General features: G+C 55.2%; 1 protein-coding gene across 1 annotated transcript in view; it reads left to right on the forward strand.

The window, feature by feature from the left end:
- Positions 1 to 27,684, forward strand: part of CFAP46 (cilia and flagella associated protein 46) — a 95,759-nt gene that overhangs the window by 43,195 nt on the left and 24,880 nt on the right. Inside the window, exons 25-39 of the mRNA XM_030334764.1 lie at positions 2,308 to 2,392; positions 4,433 to 4,571; positions 4,903 to 5,086; positions 8,598 to 8,757; positions 9,057 to 9,262; positions 10,340 to 10,534; positions 11,178 to 11,327; positions 14,414 to 14,562; positions 15,355 to 15,453; positions 16,220 to 16,352; positions 17,097 to 17,243; positions 19,116 to 19,316; positions 19,404 to 19,510; positions 20,768 to 20,944; positions 22,076 to 22,211. Of these exons, the coding sequence (XP_030190624.1) occupies positions 2,308 to 2,392; positions 4,433 to 4,571; positions 4,903 to 5,086; positions 8,598 to 8,757; positions 9,057 to 9,262; positions 10,340 to 10,534; positions 11,178 to 11,327; positions 14,414 to 14,562; positions 15,355 to 15,453; positions 16,220 to 16,352; positions 17,097 to 17,243; positions 19,116 to 19,316; positions 19,404 to 19,510; positions 20,768 to 20,944; positions 22,076 to 22,211 (2,268 nt within the window). The remainder of the gene's footprint in view (positions 1 to 2,307; positions 2,393 to 4,432; positions 4,572 to 4,902; positions 5,087 to 8,597; positions 8,758 to 9,056; positions 9,263 to 10,339; positions 10,535 to 11,177; positions 11,328 to 14,413; positions 14,563 to 15,354; positions 15,454 to 16,219; positions 16,353 to 17,096; positions 17,244 to 19,115; positions 19,317 to 19,403; positions 19,511 to 20,767; positions 20,945 to 22,075; positions 22,212 to 27,684) is intronic.

Consider the following 27,684-nt stretch of genomic DNA (forward strand, 5'->3'; position numbering starts at 1 on the left):
AGCTTTGCGGTAACTTTTGCCGTCAAGAATTGTGAGCCTTCCCACTTTATTAATCTTTTTTGAGGTTGTTTTGGCTACTTGGAGCCGCTTGCAATTCCACATGAATTTGAGGTTTGGCCTTTCCATTTCTTTGGAGAAGGGTGTTGGGATTTTGAGGGATTGTATTGAATCTATCGATCACTTTGGGTGCTATGGACAGTTTAGCATTTTTCCATCCATGAACAAGTGATGTCTTCCCATTCATACAGACCTTGTTCACTTTCTTTCAGCAAAATGTTTTCATAGTTTTCAACATATATGTCTTTCACCTCTTTGCAAGCATTTAATTCTCTTAGGTGATGGTATAAATGAAATTGCTTTTTGTCTCAGCTCAGGCGGCCATAACAAAATGCTGGGTGCCTGGGGGGCTTAAACAGTGGAAATTTGTTTCTTACTCTTCTGGAGTCTGGAAGGAAGTCCAAGATCAGGGAGCCAGTAAGGCCAGGCCCTTGTCCCGTCTTGTATACATCTGCCTTCTTGCTCTCTCCTCGTTTGGGGGCGTGTGGAGATCAGCAAGGTCTCTGGTGTCTCATCTTATAAGGACACTAACACCGTCATGAGGACCCTACGTCATGACCTCATCTAATCCTAATCACCTCCCAAGAACCTCATCTCCAAATATCAGCGCACTGGGGATTAGGGCTTCTGCATGGGAATTTGGTAGAGGAGGGACACAGCTAAGTCCACAGCACTTCCTGGTTTTGTTTTCAGACTGATCACTGCGGGTACATAGAAAAACAACCGACTGTTGTATTGTTGTGTCCTGCAACTTTGCTGCATTCATTTATTTGCTCTAGTGGTTTTCTTGGGGATTCTTTGGGATTTTCTATACCTAGGATCGTATCATCTGTGACTAGGGACAGTTTTACCTCTTCCTTTCCAGTTTGGCTGGCTTTTATCCTGTTTTCTATTACTCTGGCTAGAACGCCCAGTAAAATGCTGAAACTCCCTCATCTTTTTCCCGATTTTAGCAGGAAGCTTCAGTTTTTCACTGTTGAGCACAGCATCAGCTATGGGTTGTTCTCAAATACCTTTTATATGTTGACCAATTTTCCTGTTATTCCTAGTTTTCTGAGATTTTATGATGAAAAGTTGTTGGATTTTGTCAGATACCTTTTCTCCATCGGTTGAGATTATCGTGTGGTTTTTCTCCTTCATTCTGTTAATGTGCTGGATTAATTACACTGATCGGTCTTACGTGGAACCACCCTTGTATTCCTGGGAATACGCGTGGTCATGGTGAATCATATTTTCACTACGCTGTTGGATTTGATTGGTTAAATTTTGTTGAGCATTTTTGCATCTATAGTCATAGAGTATTGTCTTGGTCTGTAATTTTCTTGTGATGTCTCTGTCTGGACTTGCTATCAAAGTAACGTTGGTGTCAGAATCGCGTCAGAATCGGCACGGAAGCATTTCCTCCTCTTCGGTTTTTGGAAGTTGAGGAGGGTTACTGCCAATTGTTCACGTTTGGTAGAATCCACCCATGAGCCTTGCGTCCAGGACTTGTCTTTATTGGGAGATTTCTGATTACTGATTCAGTCTCTACTTGTTTAAGTTTGTTGACGTTTCCCATTTCTTATTGAGTTAGTTTGGGCAATTATGTGTTTTAAAGTATTTTTCCATTTCTTCTAGATCTAATTTGTCGGTATGCGCTAGGCCACAGCCTTCTCTTAGAATCCTTTTTATCTCTCCAAGGTCATAATAGTCCTACTTTCACATCTGATTTTATTTTTTTTTATTTAAAAAAATGTTTTAACATTTATTCTTGAGAGAGACAGAGAGAGAACGCGTGCACGCGCGCATGAGTCGGGGAGGGGCAAAGAGAGAGGGAGACGCAGAATCCGAAGTAGGCTCCAGGCTCCGAGCTGTCAGCACAGAGTCAGGCGTGGGGCTCAAACCCGTGAACCGTGAGATCATGACCTGAGCTGAAGTCGGACGCTTAACCGACTGAGCCACCCAGGCGCCCCCAGAAGTCTTTTCTAATGTGCTTTTGGTCCCACTGATTTCAAGCTCTGACACTGATTTGGATGTGTTGCGTCATTAAAAAGGGTGCAGGCTGCGTGAGGCAGTCCCTGTGCGTGTTCTCGTGTGCACTGGGGGGCCTTTCCTTAGGGGTGAGATGTGACTTCAGTGTTTGCGGCTTAGTAGTTCAGGAACTTGGCTTCCGTTTCTGTATTCAGATACTGAGGCAAATAAAAATCAAAATGGTGAAAGAATAAATTGCACCTTTGCGATATCTGCACGGTTTCTTTGTTTTCACCTTAGGAAAAAGGAAAAACCCTGCTTCTGCACCAGTGGCCTACAGCGGACTTCCAAAGCGGAGGGACTCCCGAAGGGCATTTTCTCCCAGGTTTGTAGGCACGAGACGCGGCCGCAGCACAGAGAAAGGGAGGTGCCGCGTGCTGTTATTCCTTGCACTAACGCACAGACCGCTTCATCACGACAGTAACGGCTCCTGTGTGACGGGCACAGAGTGCTGTTTGTGAACAACTTCCTGGAACCTGCACTTTGCGTGCGCGCAGGGAAACCGAAGCCCGGAAGGCCCCCTCGTCCGGCCCCTGGGTTCAGGGCAGGGCTCTGGGCGGGTGGTGGCCGTCTCTGTGGTGGCCGCCGGGGGGCCCAGCCTCTGGGTCGCTCTGGCAGATAAGTCGTGTTCTTGTACTTCCAAAGCCAACGTAGAGACGGACTCCTGCAAAGCAAAAGCAAAACACAAACTGAACTTAGAACAGTAAGACCGTATTTAAGAATTCATGTTTAAAGAAAGAAAATGATGATTAACCGCTAAAACATCATCATTCCTGTTACCGTAAGGTCTCGGTGTGTACTGGGGGCGTAAATGCCGTGGGCTGGGGCAGCGGGCCCCCTCCCCGAGTACTGCGGGTCTGTTGGGAGATAAAGTTGATTTAAGATAATGAGCAGACAGTAGGACCCTGTGTGATTGAAGAGTGAGTTGACCACCACGCTCCAGACGGCGGTCCGGGCTGTGGATCGAGGCTCCTGGCGGAGTATGGCTTGGGGGGGGGGGGGGTGTGCAGGCCCCGCCCACGCTGAACTCCACGCACCGAATGATCGAATAGGTCAGTTTAGTAGTAGCGAGAAAGGCGGATTGTAGGGGGAGGATCGGAAAGTACGATTGAGCCAAGCAGGTGCGTCGTGGGAAGATGACTTCTTGAACTTTAAAGTGAGTCAGTGACTAACTTCTGTGACACGCAGTCGTGTTGGTCAGGACGGGCTGCGCTGCGGGAACAGACTCACGCAAGCGCCCAGAGGCTTGCCTCCGCACAGCACTTTCCTCCCTGGTGGCGGCCCCGCCCGGAAGGACCTGCGGGGAAGGGGTGGAGCGGGAGGGGGCCCGGCGCACAGGCCCCCGACGACGACAGCTGCAGTACCTGAGGGGAGGGACTGGGCCGGGAAAGCGGTGGACGGTCCAGGGCCGTGACGGTGACGGTGACCGTGAGGGCAGACCAGGGAGGATGTTGCCCCTTGGCACAGATCGAAGAAATGCAGAGCCAAGGGCGGGACCTGAGCCAGTCGGGACTCAAATGGCAGACCCTGGCGGTCCTCGCCGCCCCACCGTGAGGCCCCCGAGTTGATCGGGGTTGACCGGCTGACCCAGTGCCTGAATCTGCCTGGTCCCGGGTGTCCTGAGAGCCCAGCACTGGCGGTGCAGAGGCCGCGCAGGTCCCGGGCAGTGTGTGCTGTGCTGGCCGTGTGGCCGCGTGTGTGGCCGGGTCCTTGGGCCTGCTTACACGGGACAGGGGGACGCTGAAGCACATTTGGTGGCAAGTCAACGGGAAGGCGTGGTCTCCGTCCTTCAGCCCGACGCCGCCACCTGCCGGGCCTGGCCAGCAGCCACGCCCGGCAGTGCGGGTCAGGGCTTTCCAGAAAGGATTCTTCTTCCCTCACGAGGTGGAAAAGTAACGGGAGTCCGAAACAGAGACAGGGCTCGGAAAACGAAAAGTCTGAGCCAGCTCAGGTGTGGAGGGTGTGGAGGCCCGGCCGGGGAGGCGGCGGGGGCGCTCAGGAGGCACCCACCCCTCGAAGGTGAGCCACGCGGAGGCAGGAAGAGCAGTGGGGCAGCCTGGGGGACAGTGAGCCCCTCACGAGCCTCTTCGGCGCGGCTGGTCCTAAAGGACTGCTGTCGTGCGGCCCTGCCCCCCCCCCGCCCCCCGCGACCGGACAGCTGTCGCGTTGGCCCGGGGGTCGTCGTCAGGCCCGTGGGGTCGCCGATGCGTGTGACAAACCGGGCGCACACCGCCCTCAGGGACGTCCGCGGCTTCCGGGCTCTCACATGGTGCCGGGAGCCCTCCCTGTGGCGCCCCGAGGCCCGCAGGCCGGGGCGGCCTGGAGCCGCCCCTTCTCGGAGCCCCGAGCACCTCTCCTGCCGCAGGTGCCGAGGACGACCTGACGCTGCGCGCCGCGCTCTACGGCCTGCTCTTCCGCTGCCACGCGGACCGCGGTGACTGGGAGGGAGGCCTCAAGGTGCTGGACGAGGCTGTGCAGGTGCTGCCGAGGACAGCGCACCGCCTGTGAGCGCTCCCCCCTCCTGGGCACCCCGTCCCCCCCCCCGCCCCGCCGCGGCCCCCCACCTGCGTCTGCCCCCCCTGCCCCGCCCTCCCATCTCCAGTGGCGACACCGTTTCCCCTCTGGGAATTCAACACGAGAAGGGAGGGGACTTAACACACACAAGTCATGACAAAGGAAAACACAACGCAAAAACCCCCAAGTAACTCAGGTTCCGTTTCGTTTTGTCTTTGTACGTAGGAAAACGGACAAACATTTCTTAGTTTTGGGTGCCTTCTATATATTTGTTTCTCGCTCAGTTCAAGCATTAATTTCTCTTTTGCTTTTTTTTTTAAGCCTGATTTTCAAACACATGGTCATCGTGAAGGCCAAACTTGGCCAGAATTTTACGATGGAAATACAGAAATTCAAAGATGAAAGTGAAGATTACTTGGCACACATGTGGCACCGTCTGGCCTTGAACTCCAGGAGTGTGCGTGGCGAGCTGACCTGCTATCACAACGCCATCCAAGCCTTACAGGTCTGCCCGGGTGCTCGTGACGTCAGCCTCTCAGTTGTGGACGCGGGCCCGAGGAGGGAGGCCTGGGGAACCCCTGGCCCGGCGGAGGCGTGGGGCACGGCCACAGGGAGGGGACGCGCCCTTCTCACGAGCGCAGGGGAGCAGGCAGACAGACCCCTGTCTTCCGTGGCACCTTCCAGCGTGGAGGGAGAGGCCCTGCGTGGGTGCAGCGCCCGCACTGCTGCCCCGGGGGACGGTTGTGGGGGAGGGGGTGAGGCCCGCAAAGAGGGGGTGCCCGAGGCCGGACCGGGCACAGAGGAGCAGGCCGTGTCGCCTTCTGCGATTCGGGGGTCTCGGTCTCTCCCCACGACGAGAATCACGGCAGACATTCGTCTCCATGCACCTGGAGTGAAGCAGGGCAGGTTTGGGGAGGGGACGGCGCCTCCACGTGGCCCCACGGCAGGTGGGGGCTCTGCTGGGGGGCAAAGCCGCCCCTCAGTCACGCCCTGAGCTTGTCCTGAGGACGCCACCAGCGCCAGGTAACTGACGGGGCTTTTCTGTTACTCGGAGTGTCTCTCGTGGAGCAAATCCTGCCGTGAGGTTTGTCGACGGAGCCAGGGGTGCTGTGTCCCTCGGGAAGGAGTTAACTGGGGACTGGTCAGGACGCTGCTCTGGGTCCAAACACAGGCTCTGTGTGGTCAGCGCTGAGCGGCCAGTGAAGAGGCTCCTGGGACCTGGGTCCCCACCGGGTTCAAAGGGACCGGGCAGTGTGGACCCCACCCTCCAGGGAAAGGCTTCCCCGGCACCAGGCTTCTTGCAAAGGCTGTCTGTCCCCACCGACCCCAAGTCCCCTCGTTCCTCGTTTCTGGTTTCTTGGGGTGCAAGGTGTATCTTCGTGAACTCACAGGGTCACGTAGCCATCACTGCCATCGGTTTGAGGACGCTTCACCACCACCCAGAAAACCTGGCCCGTTAGCTCCCGTCCCCTCACCCACCGCCGGCCAGCGGTCCCCTTTCTGTCTGTGTGGGTTTGTCTGTTTTGCATGTGTCGCACAAGATGTGTCCTTTGTGCCTGGCGTCTTTCATCTGGCATAACGCGTCCAGGCTCTCTCGGGTTATGGCTGTGTCCGAGCTTCACCCGTTTCTCTGGCTGGTAAGGCTCCACTGTGTGCAGACGTTGTCAGGAAACGTTTTGTTGACGGGTGTGCGTGTTGTTTCCACGTTTAGCTCTCGTGAAAGACGCTGCACGGATGCCCCGTTCGTGTCTCCCGGGCACAGACCTAGCAGTGTATGCAAGGTGCCCGGGGAGCTCTACTGGACCTTCCGAGGGGCGGTCACGGCTCTCCAGAGCTCTTTCCCACCAGCAGCGGCGGGGGCCCCAGTGTGGCCGCACCCTGGCCCGCACCGCCCGCTGGCTTTCTGACCTAGTGTCCCGGGGGGGACGGTGCTGTCCCATTGGGGTTTGACTTGTGCTTCCCGGGTGACTCACACATGTGTGTATTTTCTTCTTCTTTCTTTTTTAATGTTTATTTATTTATTTATTTTTAACGTTTATTTATTTTTGAGAGAGAGAGAACGAGCACGAGTGGGGGAGGGGCAGGGAGAGAGGGAGACACAGAATCTGAAGAAGGCTCCAGGCTCTGAGCTGATAGCAGAGACCCTGATGCGGGGCTTTAACTCACAAACTGTGAAACTGTGACCTGAGCCGAAGTCAGATGTTTAACCAACCGAGCCCCCCAGGTGCCCCCCTTTTTTTAATGTTTATTTATTTTTTAGAGAGAGAGAAAGCAATGTATTTTCATGCATGTATTGGCCATTTGTCTATCTTTTTAGCTTGAAAAAAAATTTTTTTAATGTTTATTTACTTTTTGAGAGAGAGAGAGACAGAGACAGAGACAGAGGTGTGAGCGGGGGAGGGGCAGAGAGAGGGAGACACAGAATCCGAAGCAGCTCCAGGCTCCGAGCTGTCAGCACAGTGGCTCTCGAACCCACAAACTGAACCGTGAGATCATGACCTGAGCTGAAAAGTAGGACGCTTAACCGACAGGTGCCCCCTGTCTATCTTTTTCAGAGAAATGTCTATTGAGATTCTTTGTCCATTTTTTAATTTAGTTGTTTGTCTTTTTATTGTTGAGTTGTAGGACTTCCTCATGTGTCCTGGGCACAACCTCTGATGAGATAGGAGATTCGTATATGTGTGTTGTCTTTTCACGCGCTTTTCACTTTGTTGGTGATGCGTTTATAGCACAAACGTTTGTAGTTTTGATGAAGTCCACTCTGTTTCTTTTGTTGCTTGTGTTTATGGACCGTGTCCCCGGAGCCATCTCGTGGTCCAAGGTCACGAAGATCCACTCCTGTGTTTGTTGTAACGGCGTCATTGTTTCAGCCCTTACATTCAAGTCTTCGATCCATTTTGAGTTACACTTTGTGGCTGGTGTGAGCATGAGGGCGCCCCGTTTTCCCAACACCATTCGTTGAGAAGATGGTGTCCGTCATGAACCCCACCCAGGCTCTGGCACCCCCCAGCTCCCTTGCAAAGCTCTTGCCAAGCCCCCAAGACCGCCGTGGGCACCCTGAGCCCCCCCTCCCCGACCTGCCCCTGCCCTGTCTGGCTTCCTTCTCTGGGCTCCCAAGTCCCCCTGCCTCCCAGCCCAGCCACCCCCCACCCCCTGCCACCGTCAACCACTTAATGGGGAGAGGGCGGGACTCGGGGCTCCGATCCCTCCATCCACGACTCCCCTCCCACCCCCGCCAGTGATCTCAACCAGAGCCAAACCCCACCTCTACCCTGAGTCTCCTCACAACTTCGTGTCTGGCCTGGACCCCCCTCCAACCTCACCTCCCATGACCCGTCGCCCGTCCCCCTCTGTCTTCTTGCGTGCCAGCCCGACACCCAGAGTCAAACGCCTGCTCCTCAGCGCCACCCTCCTCTGTCCTGCCTTCCCCAGCCCGCGGATGGCGGCCCCCCCCCGGCCTGGGTGTCAGGCGAGGGCTGTGGGGTTGGGGCGAGCGTGTGGGGCCCTGCAGGTGGACCCGACATCAGTTGGGCTGTCTCTGCTCCGGGAGGGGTGGGAAGCGGCAGCCCTGTCCCTCGTGCAGTGAGTTTCGACTCACTTTGTGCGGGGTTCTGGGGCTGCACGCTGGACGGAACAGCCTCCTTCCCCGACCCCGGAGCCCTGGGTAACCACAGACCCGTCCAGAGAAAGCCTCGCATACACATTTGAATGAGTGCCCGGGGAGGCACTAAGCTGAGCACAGACTGAAGGCAGGCAGACTCAGGAGGGCCGGCGGGCGCCCGCAGCGGGTGGGAAGGGGGCCGGGAGACTGCCCGGCTTTGGTCTCGTGACAAGACCATCAGCAACGGAAAGGTTGTGCACGAGTGTGGACGGCACTGGGTCCCATCAGAGGGTCCCGCGCCGCGAAGGTGGGTTGAGAGCCCTCCGCCCGCTTGCAGCGACGCGCTCAGTCCCAGCGTTTGGGATGCCGAGGAGTGAACACATACCCCTTCTGACCTTTTTGTTCAATCCCAAAGAAGCCAGAGAGTGACTGGCAAAAAGTAGAATACATCCTGGAATTCAGCGAGTGGCTGTATGACAAACAGTTTCCCATGGAGGACGTAACTTTCCACCTGACGTGGGCGATTCACATCCTGCTGGCGATGACACCTGCCAGGGACGCCCCTGAGCTGGCAGGTGAGGGTGGGCTCGGACGCCCCTCAGTGGTTATCTGCTCTGGTTCGCGGTCAGCTGCTCAGTGCGCAGGGCCGCGCCCTCCCCGTGGCACCGGGGTGCTTGGGTGGGGGGCTCCCTCTTGCCTGGGACGGGCGTGTCCTCACGGCCCCCACCGGGACCTGCAGCCCCCAGCGGGCAGCCCTGTGGTCCGCTGGCTGGGGGAGGAGCCCTGGACGCCCGTGCCCCCAGGTGCCCTTCAGAAGGGCCCACGCCATCCGAGTGTGGACATGCTCGTGGCCGTGGGCACCCCTGTCTTGCAGAGGAACAGCTGCCCACTCAGACAGCCCCTGAAAGTCCAGTGTCTGAGGCTGCGGGGACAGTCTCCTTGGAGAAGCTTTGGAACGTGAGGCAGCTGGAGGCGCTGGCCCGCGCCCACACCCTGCTGGCCCTGATGGTGTCCCCGAGCGCGGCCAGCTACCAGGACTACTGCCTCATGGCCTACACGTTCCTCAAGCGCATCTGGCAGGTGAGGCACGAGGCTGCTCCCTTCTGGGTCCCCAGCTCTTGACGGGAGTCCGAGCCTCTCCCTGGAGCCCGTGGGCCTCACCTGCTCGAGAAACCCCTCAAGGAAGGCCCGCTCCAGTGGCCGAGGCCGCTCGTCTGCGAAACCCACCCAGCACCCTTGTCCGTCCGCCCAGAAGTTCCCCGGCGGGGGCGCCCACAGCCCGTGCGAATGGAACGGCCGGCTGGCCCACGTTTGCATCTCCCTGCCCCTCGGTGGCCCAGGCACGGCAATCCTGAACTGCCCTGCCGCTGGGCTTCCAGAACCTTCTGTGCACGGCCTGTCCCTACCATCTCTTTACAGGGCCCCCCACCCGGGGAAGCTTTTGGAGCCTCTGGTTCTTGAGGACCTCCTGCGGGCAGTACCCCCCCCCACCCCCCGCCCCTCAGAAACGTGCTGGGAACCTTGGCTGCGGGAAGGACGGGCGGGACTGGGAGAGCAGTCTTCAAGATGCCCCAGCCCACTGTCCCACCACCCATCAAACAAGGATTCTTTATGCTTCTTTTAGGAGAACTGCTAAGTTATGTGTGTTCTATTTTATTTTTTTAATGTTTTTTATTTATTTTTGAGACAGAGAGAGAGCATGAGCAGGGGGAGGGGCAGAGAGAGAGGGAGACACAGAATCCGAAGCAGGCTCCAGGCTCTGAGCTGTCAGCACAGAGCCTGACGCAGGCTGGAACCCACAAACCTCGAGATCGTGGCCCGAGCTAAAGTCAGACGCTTAACCGACTGAGCCACCCAGGCTCCCCAAAGTTATGTGTGTTCTTAATTAGAGACATGAACTCACTTTATAGAGCTGACAAGCCCTCCTTGGAGGTCAGCCCCGTGTCCCCATCCTGGAGGCCAAATGCCCCACTCACCAAGGGATGCCGCGGTAACCCGTGCACAGGGCGGGCTCACCGACGTGGCCCTGGCACACGAGTGGCGTGAGGTTGCCACTCGGGAGCGTTAGGACCACTGGCCGCCCTCAGATCTGAGCGTGTGCGGGGGCGTGTTCGCGGCTGTTCCTCATGTTGCAAACCTGGATTTCATTTTTCACAGGTTTCTTTGTTAACAGCAGGAAGGTCAATTTCAGAAAGCAGAATTCTAGCAGCAACAGCTAGCTCACATTTGCTACTGCCTAAAAAGGAGAAGGAGAAGAAGAAGGAGAAGGAGAAGGAGAAGGAGAAGGAGAAGGAGAAGGAGAAGGAGAAGGAGAAGGAGAAGGACAGAGAGAAGGGCAAAGACCCCAAGCAGGTACCCTGACAGTGGGGCTCCAGGCCACAGACTGGGGCCATGCAAGAGGGCCTGGACCCACACCCGGGCTGCCGGGCCGTCGGGAGGGTGCCCCAGGGTGTGTGCCCCCCACCCCCCGGCAGAGGGTGTGCGGGTGGGAGGGCAGCTCTCTGGAGGAGCGGGAAGACAGCTTCCTCGTCACGTGGGGCCCCCACCTCGCCTGCGTGGCAGTCCTGTCCGACTGCCCTCCGGAGCGGGCGCTCCCCCTGGACTCCGGCCCCACGTCCCCCGTGCTCTCCTTTACGCGGCGCTGGCCGGGCCTGGATGTGCCGTTGGTGGGGTCACCGCGAGCCGGGGTGCCTCCGGGTAGACTCTGTTGGGCGAGGGGAGAGAGCACCGTCTTCGTGCCCTCGGGAGTGACGTCAGAGCGGGTTTTGCCTGTGAAACCGAATGTGGCTCTGGTGTGGCTCACAGCCCGGGCGCGGACCCCAGGGAGGACAGACGTGTGCAGGGGTGCTCTCGGGGCGGGGCGGGGCGGGGGTGCGGGTCCGGGCGGCACCCCGCCCCCAAGGGTGCCGGGGATGCGCTGCCTCCTCAAGGCTCACCACCTGTCTGCTCGAGCTCAGCCGGCTTCCAAAGCGAGTGCGCCGTCCCCGCTTTACAGCTTCCAACCGCGGTTCCTGGCAAACGGCTTGAGGACTTACCGGCCAGCACAGAGGAGTGGGCTTCCTACTCCTGCCCCGAGGAAGCGATATCTGTGTTTAAACAAGATAAAAGCGACTTTACCATCAACGCGTCAAGCATCCAGAAGCCGGTGAGTTGACTCAAAGAAGTGGTGTGGGCCGTGGCCACGCGCCCACCAGCCTGCGTTCCCGAACCGTCTCCCCGAGCTGGAGCCTCCCTGTCGTGAAGTACGCCCAGAAGAGGGGTGGGGACAAGGCCTGGCCTCGCGAGGTGCCGAGGAGACACCTGTGGGCTGCCGCCCAGGCCAAGGCGCGGAGCACGTCAGGCCCGGGGACCGTCCCCAGGAACGCGTTCCCGGCCGCCGCTCTCCCCAGACGACTGCCGGTGTCCGCGGGAAGCACTTCCTTCCTTTTGCCACACACCCCCCCCCCACCCGCCAGGAGCACCCCGAACACGCCAACGCAGCTGCGTGTCGGGGTCTGTGGCCGCCGTGGCCGTGGCGGTCGGCACAGGCCGGGTGGCAGCAGCCTCCGACGTCTCTCCTCTCGGCTGCGGCGCCCAGGCGTCCAGAGTCCGTCTGGCCCGGCCCGAGTCAGGGCGTCAGCGGGGCCACCTTCCTGCGGGGCTCTAGGGGAGGGACTCCCTGCCTCGCCCAGCTCCCGGGGTCCCGGGGTCTCTGGGTCAGGGCCATGTTCCCCCCCCCCCGTCTCTGTCTCCGACCTCAGGGTCCTCTCCTCCGTGTCACGTCCCTCCCTGCTTCCCTCTTACGATGACCCGTGGGGTGACGTCTAGGGCCCATCTGCCTAACCACGAGAATCTCTCCTTCTCAGGACTTTTTTTTTCTTTTAAGTCTGGTATATGGTAATGCACGATTTCAGTTATTTTGTCCATTAATAACCAATATTTGAGAACATTTCTAATATTAATGGAGCTTAATCTAAGGGAAGTTCAACTTTTTTACATTTCAGTGTTGGGTATTAATTAAGAGAAATAGTAAAAATAATTACGGTCAAAATTATTACGTCAAAAATATAATAAATGCTTGGTGTTAAGTCTACATACAATTCAGTTTTTGGCATCGGGTTCTTCGGCTGCGGTTCACATCATTAAGGGAATATTCCTTAATGCTGGGATGGGCTCTTGGTATCTCTTCTGCTGTTGACTCTTAGCAGAGTTCTCTGATTGTATGAATGGAGTTGAGTGGAGAGGTACTGATCGTGTCTATTCCAAATAGGAGTACATACGTGATTACTGTCGTGACGAGGAGGCAGGCAGGCAGTGCGACCTCTCTATATTTTTGAGGCCAGTAGGCTAAGCCTAAGGAGTTTAGCCGAGACTTAGGAAGAAAAGCCCATACAAGATAGAGTATGAAGCCAAATTGGGAGCTTAAGAAAAGAACAAAGCTGTAGTTGCCCTTTCTGGCAATGGGGGCAGTGAATTTTCCACCATTTTCCCTGTGGCTTTAGACAACCTTTCTGACCTGGGACGCCAGAGCACAGGGTCAGCCAGAATGTTCCTTTCACCACCAGAGAAGATCCCCCCTACACACACCTTTTATTTTAACTATTCTTGGGGAGCATTTATATAAGATTATTTGTTATTTCTTCCTTAAATTTGGTAGAATTCCCTGGTGAAAACCTTTAGGCCTATTCTATAAGGGAAGGTCATAAATTATGAATATAGTTTATTTCATGGTTATACAGATCTTCAGATTTTCTGTTTCTTCTTACAATTTGATGGATTGTGTTTTTCTAGGACATTTTCACTTAATATAAAATTTCAGATGTATTGGCATAATGTTGTTCTTTTTTTTTTTTTAATTTTTTTTTTCAACGTTTATTTATTTTTGGGACAGAGAGAGACAGAGCATGAACGGGGGAGGGGCAGAGAGAGAGGGAGACACAGAATCGGAAACAGGCTCCAGGCTCTGAGCCATCAGCCCAGAGCCTGACGCGGGGCTCGAACCCACGGACCGCGAGATCGTGACCTGGCTGAAGTCGGACGCTTAACCGACTGCACCACCCAGGCGCCCCAACATAATGTTGTTCTTAATATCCTTTTATTATCTTTTAGTGACTGTAGGGTCTGTAGGGATTTCTGTGTCTTCCCACCCCTCTTTCCTGATCAACCTCACCAGGACTTACCAATTATTAGTCTCTCAAAGAACCACACGTTTTCCAGGCCACCCAAAGACCACTGGGTTTCAATGAAGTTCCTGAAGGGGCTGCTTTACTTCTAGATCACCCTTAACTGTAAGGTGCAGCCCTTTGGGAGCCAGCCGGGACATGTAGCTTTCAGTGGGCCCTCAACTCCAGTTTTTTGCCTCCACCCTACAAAAAAAAAATCAGAAGCATCATTCAGCCTCCCAGCTTCCTCTTGAATCAGCAGACATTCCCAGGACAAATGTACCCCAATACGCGAGGCTAATTTCTCTGGACACCCATCGTCTTCCAGGTCTCGGCCCAGTGATTTTTCCCAGCATTTCCCAGTTTTCAGTGCTTTTAGTGCGTTTTAAAAATAGTTCATCTAACTTCTCTAATTTTACCAAACCTAGTTCGTCTTTGTAAGTATTAGTTCTTCTCGATCTATATTCAATTTTAAAGCAGGTGTTTGTGTTCCTAAAGAAAGTCTGTTTTTAATGGATCAGTAGTTTTTAGTGGAAGAAATCTAACAAAAACATTAATTTGAGTAAATATGTAAATGGATTGTTTCTTTGTTTTTAAAGTTTACTTATTTATTTTGAGAGAAAGAGCACAAGTGGGGGAGGGACAAAGAGAGGGAGGGAGATGGAGAATTCCAAGCAGGCTCCATACTGTCAGCACAGAGCCCGGTGTGGGGTTCAAATTCATGAACTGTGAGATTGTGAATTGAGCTGAAATCCAGAGTCAGCCGCTCAACCAACTGAGCCACCCAGGCACCTCATAAATGGATTGTTTCTTGTGAGGCCCTTTAACTGTACTTGGATGTTGAAGATTGTGGGTGATTTCACATGACAAGATAAAAGTTATTAGTGAAGGAGAGGAGGAAAGCACATCATTCATTCATTCATTCATTCATTCATTCGTTGTTCAACAAACACTGTTGAACACCTGCTGTGTGCTTAGAGCTGTGCTTGGAATGGAGAAGGATAGAGGTTTTTGTAGAAAGACCCTAGAAGCTAGTGGTCTAACGTTCCTCCCTTCTTTGACCTTACATGTTTGTTGTGTGTTTATGTAGACATACAGTTTGTATTATCTGGACCACTTGGTCAAAGCCCTGCAGAAGATGTCCCTTTACGAGCTCACCATCCCAGTCCTGCAATTGGGTGTACTAATTGCAGCCTCCGTGGTAGACAGCAAGAGCCTCAAAGATCTGTACCATCTTCGGTCAGTATAGCTGTTTTATTTTCAGGGAAACTGGGGAGCATTTAGGTGGCTAAAATGAAAATTTCCCTGAAGCAATATAAAAGCAAACAGCGTTTTCATATATTAATTCTGTAGTCAACTATTTCTATAAATAATAGTGCCTATGATTTGTAAAACCAAATCAATCAATATATTTGAACATAAAATAGTAATTTTATTTTACAATTTCTACCTGGTCTTTAAGAGAAGATCATTGTTCTAAGGAAATGAATGCACACTGAAGTGTTAGAATAAAGGGCCACTGTGCCTGTAGCCGACACTCAAATCATCCAGAAAAAAATATAGGGTGTTGGGGGAGGAAGAGAAGACGGTAAAGCAAATGTGGTGAAGTGTTCACACTGAAGGAATCTGGGCGAGGGGCGTATAGTAATTATGGTATTTGTGCCGCAAGCTTGACATCATTTCAAGATACAACCATTTTACACCAGAATCAAAGTGGAGCCTCTCTCCTTGAGGGGGGAGGTGGTCAGAGCCCCAGCCACTGTGCCGGAGTTTTACCTCTGAAGGTGACCCTGAGACCATAAGTAGGTATTGAGTAAAATACATGAATGAGTATTAAAATTTTCTCTGCCTGAAATTTGGTAGAGTCACCTGTGTAATTTTGCTTGGGTTTAAACATTACTGAAAACCTCACTAGATTCTACATTTCTTTTTCCGTTCACCACTTTTTATCAGGTCCCAGTACAGCCTGACTCTGATCCACCAGGTCCTGTGTGGCCCCATTAACTCTCCTCATTGCCCCCCTGCCCCTAGACTTGCCCTAGTTTGTTCCGATTTGAAGTTGCAAGAAGCAGCGACTTACCATGAAGAGGTGGTCGGGCAAACATACCTTTGTGACATGGAGCAGGCCAGGTACGGCGCGTCCCCCGGCTGTTAGGTCTCCTGTCGGCGGGACACGCTCCCCTGTCCAGAAGGGACGATTTGGCCGACCTGGGGCTGCTCTCGGCTGAGTCCCCTCCAGCCCCAGGCCCCATCCTTCATCACAGCCGGACGGTGGGCTGTGGGGAGACCCTCGGCCTTGGAGGCTGTGCCTGGGGGGGGTGCAGATCTGCGCCTGGGGTCAGTGCCTGGGGTGGGGGCTGTGCCTGGGGGGGGGGTGCAGATCTGTGCCTGGGGTCAGTGCCTGGGGTGGGGGCTGTGCCTGGGGGGGTGCAGATCTGTGCCTGGGGTCAGTGCTTGGGGTGGGGGCTGTGCCTGGGGGGGTGCAGATCTGTGCCTGGGGTCAGTGCCTGGGGTGGGGGCTGTGCCTGGGGGGGGTGCAGATCTGTGCCTGGGGTCAGTGCCTGGGGTGGGGGCTGTGCCTGGGGGGGGTGCAGATCTGTGCCTGGGGTCAGTGCCTGGGGTGGGGGCTGTGCCTGGGGGGGGTGCAGATCTGTGCCTGGGGTCAGTGCCTGGGGTGGGGGCTGTGCCTGGGGGGGTGCAGATCTGCGCCTGGGGTCAGTGCCTGGGGTGGGGGCTGTGCCTGGGGGCAGTCATGGGCATTTTCTATTACCTGTAATCTCGATCTTCCTGTAGCTATTTTCATTTGTATTTCTTGACGACCGATGAAGTTGGACATTTTCAGGTATTTCTTGGCCATCATATTTCTTTGGCGTATTAGTTGTGTTACTTATGTTAGCTGCAGAAAAGAAATCGCCTTGAGAAAGGAGAAAAACAAGGAACTGCTCTCCGAAGAAAGTCTGACGATGGTGCCCGAGCCCGTAACTGCGGTCCAGAAAGCAGAGACAAAGCCGCTCATAGCGAAGGATAAGGTACCCACTCTGCCCGCAGCACCGTGTTCCTGGCTCGGCAGGGACGGTGCTGAGGCTGCAGCCCGAGCCACTGGCCAGGACCTGCCGTGACTGCGCTGCGCCCAAACCCTCCTGCCGGGTTTCCTGTGTCCCCTCCCTGTGGGTCCCGGACGTCTCCGGGGAAGACGGGGCTACAGACCGCCATGGAGTGCTCCCCCCAGGGGCCTGGGCAGGACTCCGAGAAGACAGGCTGGGGGTGGCACAGAGGGCCCACCAAGAAGGGCAGTGGAGGCCCGGGCAGCTAGAGAGGCGGCCCCGGAGGTCTGACCACCAAGCAGCTCTCCCCTCCACGCAGTGGGCACACTTTGGGCGGTCTTGCCCCCGAAGGAAAGTAACCATCCAGGCCACCATGCTTGGGACACCGCTCCATACTTGAGACTCCGTTTGTGAGCCCCCAGAGTCAACCGTTTGGGACACTTGGTAGGAACGTGCCAGGAGCCCCGGTGTCTTGCTGAATTCAAGGGCTCGGTGACCCCTCCCGTGCTGGTGCGGGTGCCGCGTGGTACAGGACAGCGGGGCCACGGAGCACGGGGCTCGGGCGGGAGCAGGGGCCACCTGGTGCTGGGCGTGCTGGGCGTGAGGCAGCCGGTCAGAAGACACAGGCCCCGGGAGACTGCACGCGGTGGAGACAGGGGGCCCGGCCCGGCGAAGCGGGTCCTCCTGGCGTGGAGCCGCGGGGGCACACGTGCCTGCCATGCCTTGCAGATCTTGAAGATAAACGGAGAGACCGGGACTGGGCTGGAGGGGACGTCCTTTCCCCTTCTGTGGACCCTCAAGGCGGAAGTTCTGCTGGAGGTGGATCTGTACCAGCCTGCGAGGCTGCTGCTGTCGGAGGCCTACCTGGCCTTCCAGGTGAGAGGCCGCCCTGCCCGCGGGGACGTGCGCCCTCTGCTGGGAAGCCAGCCTGCTGCTCGCCATTCTGGAACGCCCATCTTGGTTTGTATCTGAGTCTCTGCCCTTTGCCTGACGTTCCTCTGGTTTCCTTGCCTTCTGTACACAGAGTTTGCTAACATCCCTGCTTCCCTTGGCTGCCGTGGGCCTGATTCCACGGCCGCTTTCTCTTGGATGGTAGGGCTCCTAGCGGGCTGTTCAGCATTGCGTTTCCTGCCGTTGTGTGCGGAGGCTGAGAGCCTGGAGGCCCGGGCTGAGCCCCCCGCCCATGAGTTCTGTCCTGTCTCCTCAGGTGTGGGCCCTGCAGGTGTCTGGGGCCTCTCCAGGGCCTCCCTGGAAGCCTGGGGTTTTCCGAGCCCCCTTGGAAAGGCTAGCACTCAGGCCTGGCTGTTCAGATCTTTGCTCGGCTCCTTAGGCCCCACTACTCCGTCCGCTGGGCTTCTGGAACCTGCTCTGTCCTCGAGCACAGATCTTTGGTCCTCCTGGTGTCCCCCATGAGTGGCCCTTCTAGTGCCTGGAGACCCCAAGCCCAGCCTCCCTTCCCAGCTGGGCCCTTGCTTTTCTCCTGGGCTGTGTCCCCAGGAGCATGGATGCCCACGTGTGCTCCCCTCCTCGGAGATCGTGGCCCTCCAACACCTGCGGATGGGCGGTTCTACCTGCGTCCGGCTCTGAGAACTGTGTCCACTGGGGAACCAGGCAAAGCTACAGAGCCAGACAGGTGGTCAGAGACAGAGAAGTCCCCGATAAAGGCACAAAACTTCAAGGCGTGGGAGGTTCAGGCAGTGGGGACAGGCGTGTGGGTCTCGGCCAGCAGGAGAGCTGTGTGCAGGCCTGGCGGCCAGATAGGCGCGTGCGGTCCAGACTCCAGGGCCAGGAGGGGTGCGAGGGGTGGGGCCCGAGAGGCCGCAGCACCCTGCTGGCCACGGCCTCTTCTGAGAGCCCCTGGGGCAGAGTCAGTCCCCAGGGCGTGGCTGGGCCACCTTTGCCGCCTCCAGAACCTGACACGGGTCCCACGTGCCCACGGGTCTTTCCCTCCCGGCCATCCACTGCCCTGAGCCACCCACCCCATGGCCGCGCCTCTGTGGGGCCATAGCAGTCACAGCCCGGTGACATGTCCATGGGGTGTCTGCAGGTACAGGCCCCGCTTCCATCCACGGCAACTCGCCATCAGCCTCTTTGCCGTGGCTCCACCGGCCAGCCCCACCCCCACACGTCCGCCTCCCGTAGGCACCTCGTCGCCCTCCCCGCCTCCAGCCTGTATTTGCCGTCCAGAGCCCCGGCTCTTGGGACAGCAGGCCCCAGGCCCACCAGGCCCTCGGTCTCTTTGGGCTACGTGCCAGCTGCCCTGTCCGGGGCCACCTCGGACTGCCGCTGTTCCGGCCTGCGTCCTCCTGCCGGCTGTGGGTCAGAGGCCAACAGCGCCCCCGCCCCACGCCCAGGCCACCTGCGACCATGCGCAATGGGTGGGGGATGAGACAGCCCTGGCCAACTAGGGTGCAAAATCTGCTCACCTGCCGGCCCTTGGCCAGCATCTGGACGGGGGCTCCTGGGCAGCGGGGGGGGGGGGGGGACACTGGAACCTGCCGCTAAGGGGAGGGGGCTTCCCAGGGCCCTTGGCACTGTTGGAACCCTGAAAGTGGTTTTAGCACAGGTACAGGTACAGGCCTCAAGCCCCCCACCCCTGTGCCCTGAGGGCAAATACGGGGCCTCCTTCAGAGGTCAGGGAGCAGCCCAGTGGACACGGTGCGGGAAGGCCTGGCGCCCGGAGCTGCTCTCTCTGTCTCTGTCTCTCTCCCCCTCCCGACCCCCCTCCTGTCTTTCTACGTCTTTCAGGAGCTTGATGATCCTTGTGCCCAAGCAAGATGCCTGCACCTTCTAGCGCAGTTGGCGAACAAGGAAAGAAACTACGGACAAGCTAAGCAGTTGGTGCAGTGGGCGCAGCGCCTGGGGGGCAGCGAGGAGTTCTGGTACAGCTCAACCCTGACCCTGGCGGACACGCTCCTGTCCATGGAGGGCGAAGGCAGAGAAGTGGCGGTGAGGGGGCCGGGTGCGCTCGAGAAGGGCCCGTGGCCGGTCCCGGTGGCCGAGGGCCACACGCCGACGCCACGTTGCCGTCCCCAGGTCTGCCAGTTGTTTCAGAGACTGATAGACACCTTCAAGCTTCTGCAAAAAGAAAGACCGAACCGAGTGCCCGTCTTGGAGTTTATGGCCACAGACCTAGAGGCCAGGTAGTCCTTTGTAAGAAAAGCTTAATTCGCGTGACGGTCGTGGCTCACTTTGTCCTTTATGCGGCATCTCAAACCTATCGCGTGCAGGGAGTCACGCGGAGAGCCCTCCGCCCACAACCCCCTACCCAGGCGACCTGCTCTGGAGCAGAGCCTTCCCTGGGACCCCCCTGCCTGCTGCACGCGGCCCCTGGGGGAGGGAGGCCTGGGGACATCTCGGGAGCCTGACCTTCGGCCTTCGGGCTCCTGGGGGCAGTGTCTCTTTCTTTCCAAAGTGCCTTTTTCTTGGGACGGGGGTGCAGGTGGCTTGGTTTGTTCCTAAATTCTCAGGGGACGCACGCTTCTGAGCAGACGCCCCTTATGCTGAGGGGCGGGCCCAGCCCCGGTTGGGGGCTGGCTGCGGGGTCTTCTCCACCCTTCACCCTCCGTCAGTGTGGAACTGCGTCTGGGAGCAGACACCTCCCTGGGGTCTGTCCTGCTCCGTGTTCGCCTCTGTTCTGGCCGGTGGTTCTGCGCCTCCCGCCCAGGGGGCAGACGGCAGGTGCACTGGGGACAGAGCCTCCAAGAGCAGCGCTGGGTCTCCTGTGCTTACCGGTCTTGCAGACTTTCAGCTTGTTTTTGAGCCAGCTTTCTGGTAACTTCTATCCTTCTAGAAAATCGTTTCCTCCGGTTGTGTTAGTAGACGTGTTTCTGGGCTCTTCCCCTGTGACTTCACAGAGCGTTTCTCGTAGGTCCCGCTCCTCCTCGGCGCCCTCACTCTTTTCCCAGATGAGACTCCACACCCACGGCTAACTGACCCCAACGAAGAAGCAGCTCTGGCTTTCTTGACCAGAGCAGCCAGGACTTTGTCGTATTTTGGTTTTCTTGATTTTCTGCTTTGTCTTTGTTCAGTTCTTGGCTGTGTATTTGAGAGGCGCTGTCCTGTTCCATTTTCACTGGTCCCGTGGGTCATCCAGCCTGTCCCCCCTCCCCCGGCAGGCGCCCCTGACGCCCCCTGGCAGCGGCCCGCAGGTCTGATGTGCGAAGACCGCCCCGTCCGTGTGGGTTTCTGCCCCTGAGTCAGAGGAGAGCGGTTTTGAATTTCCAGAAGCATGTGATGGCGGGGCGCGGGCTGCTACCTTCCGACTTTATCGCGTTGTGACGGAGGCGTGTGTGTGGCCCGTGCGGTCTCTGCTCTTCCAGAAGCGCTCCTCAGGTGTTTCCTCCGGCAACGCTGGTGACACTGCGGTGGCCACACGTGACGGCCCACGTCCCATACAGGTGCGTGAGCCTCCAGATCAAGGCCGCTCAGGAGTCAGCTGATGGCGAACCTCCCGGATGCTTGCTTCTGCTGAACAAAATGGACGATTGCTTGATGGAAATTGAGAAAAGGTTGATCACCTGGGGCTACAGAGACAATTGTGTGGATATAAGACTAGAGCGCGCCAAGATAAAGAGGTGAGCGGCCCTCCCGGGCCCCGGAGCTCTGCCCGGGCCGGCGTGCCGCTCCCCCCGTGACCGCGCACTGCCCCCGGGGCTGTCCAGGCCATTCTCCTTCCGGCCCCCTCCCTGCCCCTGCCCCCCAACTCCACGTCCTGACCACAGGCCCAGCTTTCCTCCTGGGTCAAGCCCCCACCGGCCCCTGTTGCCCTCCAGCAGAACCTCCTCCTGGCCCCGCCCTGTGGCCGCGGGCACCTCCGTCCAGGACAGCGGCACAGGGAGGTGTCCTTGCTCTCATCCAGTCCCCCCAGTGTCCCACCAGCTCCGTCTCTGCACACACACGGATGTACACTCACAGCCCCACATGCCGCCCCACCCACGCACGCAGGCACACACGCACACCCCCACAGCGTTCACATATCGGTCACACACACGTGGGCACGTCACCCGTGATCACTCACAGGTGTTCACACACAGCCTCGCACACATCGACCCCGCACACCCCTGCACCTGCTCACACTGGCTCTGGCCTGAGGAGCAGCCCAGGCGCTGCCCTCCAGTGGGGCTCTGTCACCCTCCCCCATGTGACCTCCCGAAGTCCCCACTGTCATCACGGGTAGGCGCTGGCCCAGAGGCAGAGGAGTGAGGCTTCAGTAAATGCCCTCCCCCTCCCACCTCCCCTCCACCCACCCCGCCCTGGCCACCCGCGTGCTTGGGGTGCACACAGGCATTTCGAAGCTCAAAACCACGTGTAAGGTACTAACAGCGGCCTTTGTGAGGGAGAAGGAGCCTGCACACAGGCTCACAGTGTGCACAGTGTGAAGGGCGGCCTTTGGCCCGTCATCACACAAGTGACACGCGGTCGTGGAAGAACTTTAAAACATGCGGAAAAGCACCAATGGGAAGATTCGGTGGTTGAATGAGCACAGTTAACGTTGGGTTGGTTCGTTGGTCTGTCTGCCAGGTGTAGATTTAACTTTGACAAAAGCAGTACAGGGCGCGTACTTATTTTTGTATCTTTACGTATAAGACATCTCATCAAAGGGTTTAAAGTACTAATAAAAATATAGTCACATAGAAATTATATACTCCGCACTTCGTTAGTGCTTTGAGATTTTTGTTCTGAATCCCACTCTTGGTCTTATAAAGATTATGTGCCCAGAACGAGAAAGACCAGGAGCAGAGAACCGCGTATTACTTGGAGGCACATGACTTAGTCCAGAGAGCTGTGGCCGATGCAGAGGAGCTGTTCTGCAGCGTGCGAGCCTTACTGTCCCTGCAAGAGGTGAGTCTGTGCCCTGGGCCCCCCCCCCCCGGAGCCCGGAGCACCCCCGGGGCACGCACAGACGCCCCCCACTTGCCTTAACCAAGCCGCCGGCTTCCACTTCTGGGAGTGACACTGACTGGATTTGCCCTCCCTTCTGAAATAACCAAAAAGTAGACAAAAACGTGAAGCAGATGTTCAACACACTAGATGTCAGCATCCGTGCCGTCATCCTGAGCAGAGGCGGCCCCACCGCCGTCCACACTCCAGGTGGCCGAGGGGCACCCAGGGGGACAGGTACGGGGCTGGGCCCCCACTCAGGCTTGGGGCAGCGCCTGCTCCCACCAGCGGACAACCTCGTGACCCCGAGGCCAGTCGGGGATGATCCGGCCCTGGATGAGCCCTGCCCCAGATCAGCCTGCAAAGTCATCCAAGTGTCTGCGCACTGGGGTCCCGGGGCAAAGGCAAGAGCGGGGCACAAATGTCCATCCGCCAAAAAAGCAAGATGCGCCACGTCTGGCAAAGGGTGAGAAATCACCGTGCCAAAATCCCAGTCAAAACTCGCGTGCGAAAATCACCATGCCCAAGCAGGAAATACACCTCAGAACAGTCTGTGAACTGGCACAGATACCAGAGTTCAAAGGCAAGGATGTTAAAAATTACTACTGGCTGCATTCCTCAAGCTCCAAAGGCTAAGTGGAGATACAGGAGACATAGAGAGAGAGAGCGAACTGACAGAGGTGAAAACCACGTGTGTGGGGAGGCACGCACCGGATGGGTAGGGGAGCAGAGACTGAGAGGGTCGGAGGCGGCCGCGGACAAGAGTGGAGATCGCCAGAACACCTGTGAGTCGACATGCCGAGAGCGCAATAATCGGAACCTTTCGAGGAGAGGAGGGCCAGGAGGGGACAAAGGCTGTTTGAGGAAATAATGGCTGAAAGCCACTATGAGCCTACTGGAATCCAAGTATGCCAAGGGCACGTTGTGACCCAGCTGTCTCCGGCCGGTGGCTGCGAGGGCTCTTCGAGACGGGTCGGAATTGAAAGCACACGGTAAGTGCAGAGCAGCCGACTTCGACAGAAAGAGTGCCGTCTGGAAGACGGTGACGCAGCGTCACGAAGAGCCTGGAGCGAGAGCCGCTGATCGGTACCCAACAAACACGTCTCTCGAGGATGAAAACGAAGTAAAGACTCCCCCGGGCCTCCAAGAGCCGAGCGCGTGGCAGCAGACACGCGACGGGACCGCACAGTTGTCCTTGAGGCGGAAGGAAATCGGCCCCACGTGGAAATGTGATCTGCACAGATGAACGAAGGGCACGGCGAGTGTGAGCTACCCGGGAAAACCTGTGACGATTTTCTCCCGTTATTTAAATCTCTCCGCGGGATAGCTGACTGTTCCGGCAAAATGATAACAGCGTAGCATCAGGTCGGTACCACCCGTGAAAACAAGACGTGTGACAAGAGCAGTGTGAAGGAGTTTTGTGCTCTGAGTGGAGCGGCAAAATATACTCTAAACCCCGAAGGGATCACGAAAATCTCAGAACAAAGAGGCATGCCTAATAAGCCAAGAAGGGCTTAGGAGATCCTAAAAACCATTCACTTGTCCCTCAAGAAAGCGGAAAAAGGGGAAAGAGAATAAAGAACAGCGGGCCGTACGGGAGACAAACAAGTCATGTCACAGTCCCGCGAACCAGAATGGTCTGGATCCCCAGTTAAATGACAGAACTCATCAGATGGTATGAAGAAGCAAAATCCAACCATGCGCTGCCTACAGGGAAGCCGCTTTACAGACATGACTAGGCCGGAAGTAAAAGGATGGGAGACGGTACACGATGCTGACACACAGTGAAGGAAGCCGGGCGGCCCCGCCCGCCTCAGGCAGGCTTCGGAGGAAGAGCGTCTCGGGGACGAGCGGGTCGGTGTCATGGCGTAAGGGGAGCCGGTAACCACGGAGACGTCATGTTCTGAACCCTAAATACCTAATAGCAGATCGTCCAAAGAAACGAAGGAAAGACTCGTGACGTTGCGGCGGAGAGGCAGACAAATCAGTATTAACAGGACAAGAAGACCTCAGGCAGAGAGCTAGGTTTGTGCACCACCACCGACCAGGTTGCATAGTGGGTGTTTATAATGCATCTCCCCAGCAGCAGCAGGATCGCATTCTTTTTGTTTTGTGGGCACACGACACAGTCTCCACGATAGATCATATTCTGGATCCTAAACATAGAACAAGTCTCAATAAATATAAAGAGATTTAAATAAATTAAAAAAAGATGGTGTACCAAGACTGCCATGGAATTAACGTAGAAATCAAAAAGCAGCATAAAAGAATAGTTTAGCCCATGGAGGCAGAAAGCTGATTCGTGGTTGCAGGGGAGGGGCTGCGAGGCCATAGAGAAGAGATGGCTGTTGAGTGGGTAAGGGGTTCCCTTTTGGAATGACAGAAACATTTTGAAAGCAGAGGAGGTGCCTCCCGAGGCTGCGAACACACGAAGCACCACCGAGCTGTGCACTTTGAAACAGTTAACTTCACGTTATATGAACTTTACCTCAATTAAAAAAACAAACCCAGAAAGCTATGGGTGGAATTGCCCAGATACATGGAAAATGAGTAGCATCTACCAAAATAACTATGAGCCAGAGAGCAAATCAAAAGGGAAAGTGTTTCTGAACTGAAGGGGGGAAAAACACGTCAAAATGTTTAAGGCATCTCTAATGGAATGCTTAGGGGAAATTTTGTGACACTAAATGACCGTATGACAAAAGAAATAAGATCCCAAATTAATGACCTCAGGCCTCACCATAAGGAAGGAGATAAGGAACCAGCTCCCCAATGAACAGAAGAAAGGAAATCAAAGATCAGAGCAGAAATCAGTAAAATAGGAAACATTAAATTAGAAGGTAAAATCAATAAAACCACAAGTTGTTATTTGAGCAGATCAATAAATACACACACTTCTGCCTGACTGATCAGGAAGAAAAGAGGGAACGTGAATAACCAATATCAGAGAATAAGAGGTGTGACATCACCGTTGATCCCACACATATTAAAAGGATAATAAGGGGCTATCCTGAACAACTTCACGATAATGTGGAAGATTCCTTGAAAGACACAAACAACCAAAACTCACTCAAAAGGAGACAGATCATCTGAATAGCCCTCCATCTGTTACAGAAACGGAATTTGTAGTTTCCACAAGGAGAACCTCGGACCCGGAAAGCTGTAGCGGCAAATCCCAGCGGACATTTAAGGGTAGCATAACACCAATTCAACACAAACCCTTCTGGAAAACTGAGGAGAGGGGAGCACCCTATGAGGCTAGTATTACCCTGATACCAAAACAAGAGCCTCAGATAGATGCCTCTCATCACGAACATAGATGCAAACGTTCTAAACAAAAATTCAGCAAATTAAATCCAACGATATGTAACAAGGAGAAGACATCAATGTCAAGTCGGGACTATCCTCGGAATTTTTTTTAATGCTTTTGCTGTTGTTGTTGTTATTCTTTTTTGTTTATTTATTTAAATTCAAGTTAGTTAACATACAGTGTTGTCTTGGCTTCATGAGTAGAACCCGGTGATTCATCTCTTACGTATGATGCCCAGTGCTCATGCCAACAAGTGTCCTCCTTAATGCCCATCACCCATTTAGCCCAACCCGTCACACACCTCCCCTCCAGCAACCCTCAGTCTGTTCTCTGTATTTAAGAGTCTCTCATGGTTTGCCTCCTTCTCTGTTTTTATCTTATTTTTCCTTCCCTTCCCCTATGCTATCTGTTGTGTTTCTTAACTTCCACATATGAGTGAAATCCCGTGATATTTGTCTTTCTCCGACTGCCTTATTTCTCTTAGCATAATACCCTCTAGTTCCATCCACGTTGTTGCACATGGCCAGATCTCATTCTTTCTTCATCACCGAGTAGTATTCCATTACGTATATAAACCACATCTTCTTTATCCATTCATCAGTCGATGGACATTTGGGCTCTTCCATAATTTGACTGTTGTCGATGGCGCTGCTATAAACGTGTGCCCCTTTGAATCAGCATGTTTGTATCCTTTGGATAAATACCTAGTAGTGCAGTTGCTGGGTTGTAGTGTAGTTCTGTTTACAGTTTCTTGAGGAACCTCCACACTGTTCTCCAGAGCAGCCTCACCAGTTTGCATTCCCGCCAGCAGTGCAGGAGGGTTCCCGTTTCTCCACATCCTCGCCAGCATCCAGAGTCTCCTGACTTGTTCATTTTAGCCATTCCGACAGGTGTGAGGTGGTATCTCAGTGTGGCTTTGATTTGCATTTCCCTGAGGAGGAGTGATGTGGAGCATATTTTCATGTCTCAGTTGGCCATCTGGATGTCTTCTTTGGAGAAGTGTCTGTTCATATCTTTTGCCCATTTCTTCACTGGATTACTTGTTTTTTGGGTGTTGAGTTTGATAAGTTCTTTATAGGTTTTGGATACTAACCCTTTATCTAGTATGTCATTTGCAGATATCTTCTCTCATTCTGTCAGTTGCCTTTTCGTTTTCCTGATTGTTTCCCTCGCTGTGCAGAACCTTTTTATCTTGATGAGGTCCCAATAGTTCATTTTTGCTTTTAATATTTCTTTTATTTTTTAGAGAGAGAGAGAGGCAGAGAGAGAGAGAGCGCGCGTGTGCGCATGAGCGGGGGAGGGGCAGAGAGAGAGGGAAAGAGAGAATCCCGAGCAGGCTCCAAGCTGTCAGCACTGAGCCCAACACAGGCTCAAACTCATGAACCACGAGATCATGATCTAAGCGGAGAGTCATATGTCCAACTGACTAAGCCACCCGGGAATTGTGTAACATTCAAAATCAATCAGTTTGGCTCGCCATGTTTTTTTAAAATTAAAGTAAAAACATACGATCACCTCAGTAGATGTGGAAAAGCATGTGACTAAACCCAACACTCATTCCTGATTGAAAGAAAAATACTCTCGGCAAACTATTAATAGAAGGAAAACTCCTCAAGCTGATAGAGGGCATCTGTGGGACCCCCGCCACACCTGGGTGGAAGTCCAGGGCTAGGACAGCGCTATGTACTCTCACCCCCTTCCTCCTGAGTTGTATTTGAGTTGTAGCCCACTCAGCAGGCGAGAGAAGGAAATTCAAAGTGCCCTGTTGGGAAGGAAGAAATACAGCAGCCTTTGCTTTCAGACAGCACAATCACGTGTACGGAAAACCTCACGCAGGCTACAAAAGTGATAACAATAATAAAGCTACTGGGACTACCAAGCAGTTGCACCAAGGCTTCAGGACGCAAGGACAAGATGCAAAGATTCATTTTGTATTTCTGTATACTCCCAACAATTTACCAGATATTAAAAATTCAAAAACAAGGGCGCCTGGGTGGCTCAGTCGGTCGAGCATCCGGCTTTGGCTCAGACCGTGGTCTCGCAGTTCGTGGTTCGGACCCCACATCATGCTTTGCGCGGACAGCATGGAGCCTGCTTGGGATTCTCTGTCCCTCTCTCTCTGCA

Source organism: Lynx canadensis, chromosome D2 (assembly GCF_007474595.2).
Source record: "Lynx canadensis isolate LIC74 chromosome D2, mLynCan4.pri.v2, whole genome shotgun sequence".
NCBI lineage: Eukaryota > Metazoa > Chordata > Mammalia > Carnivora > Felidae > Lynx > Lynx canadensis.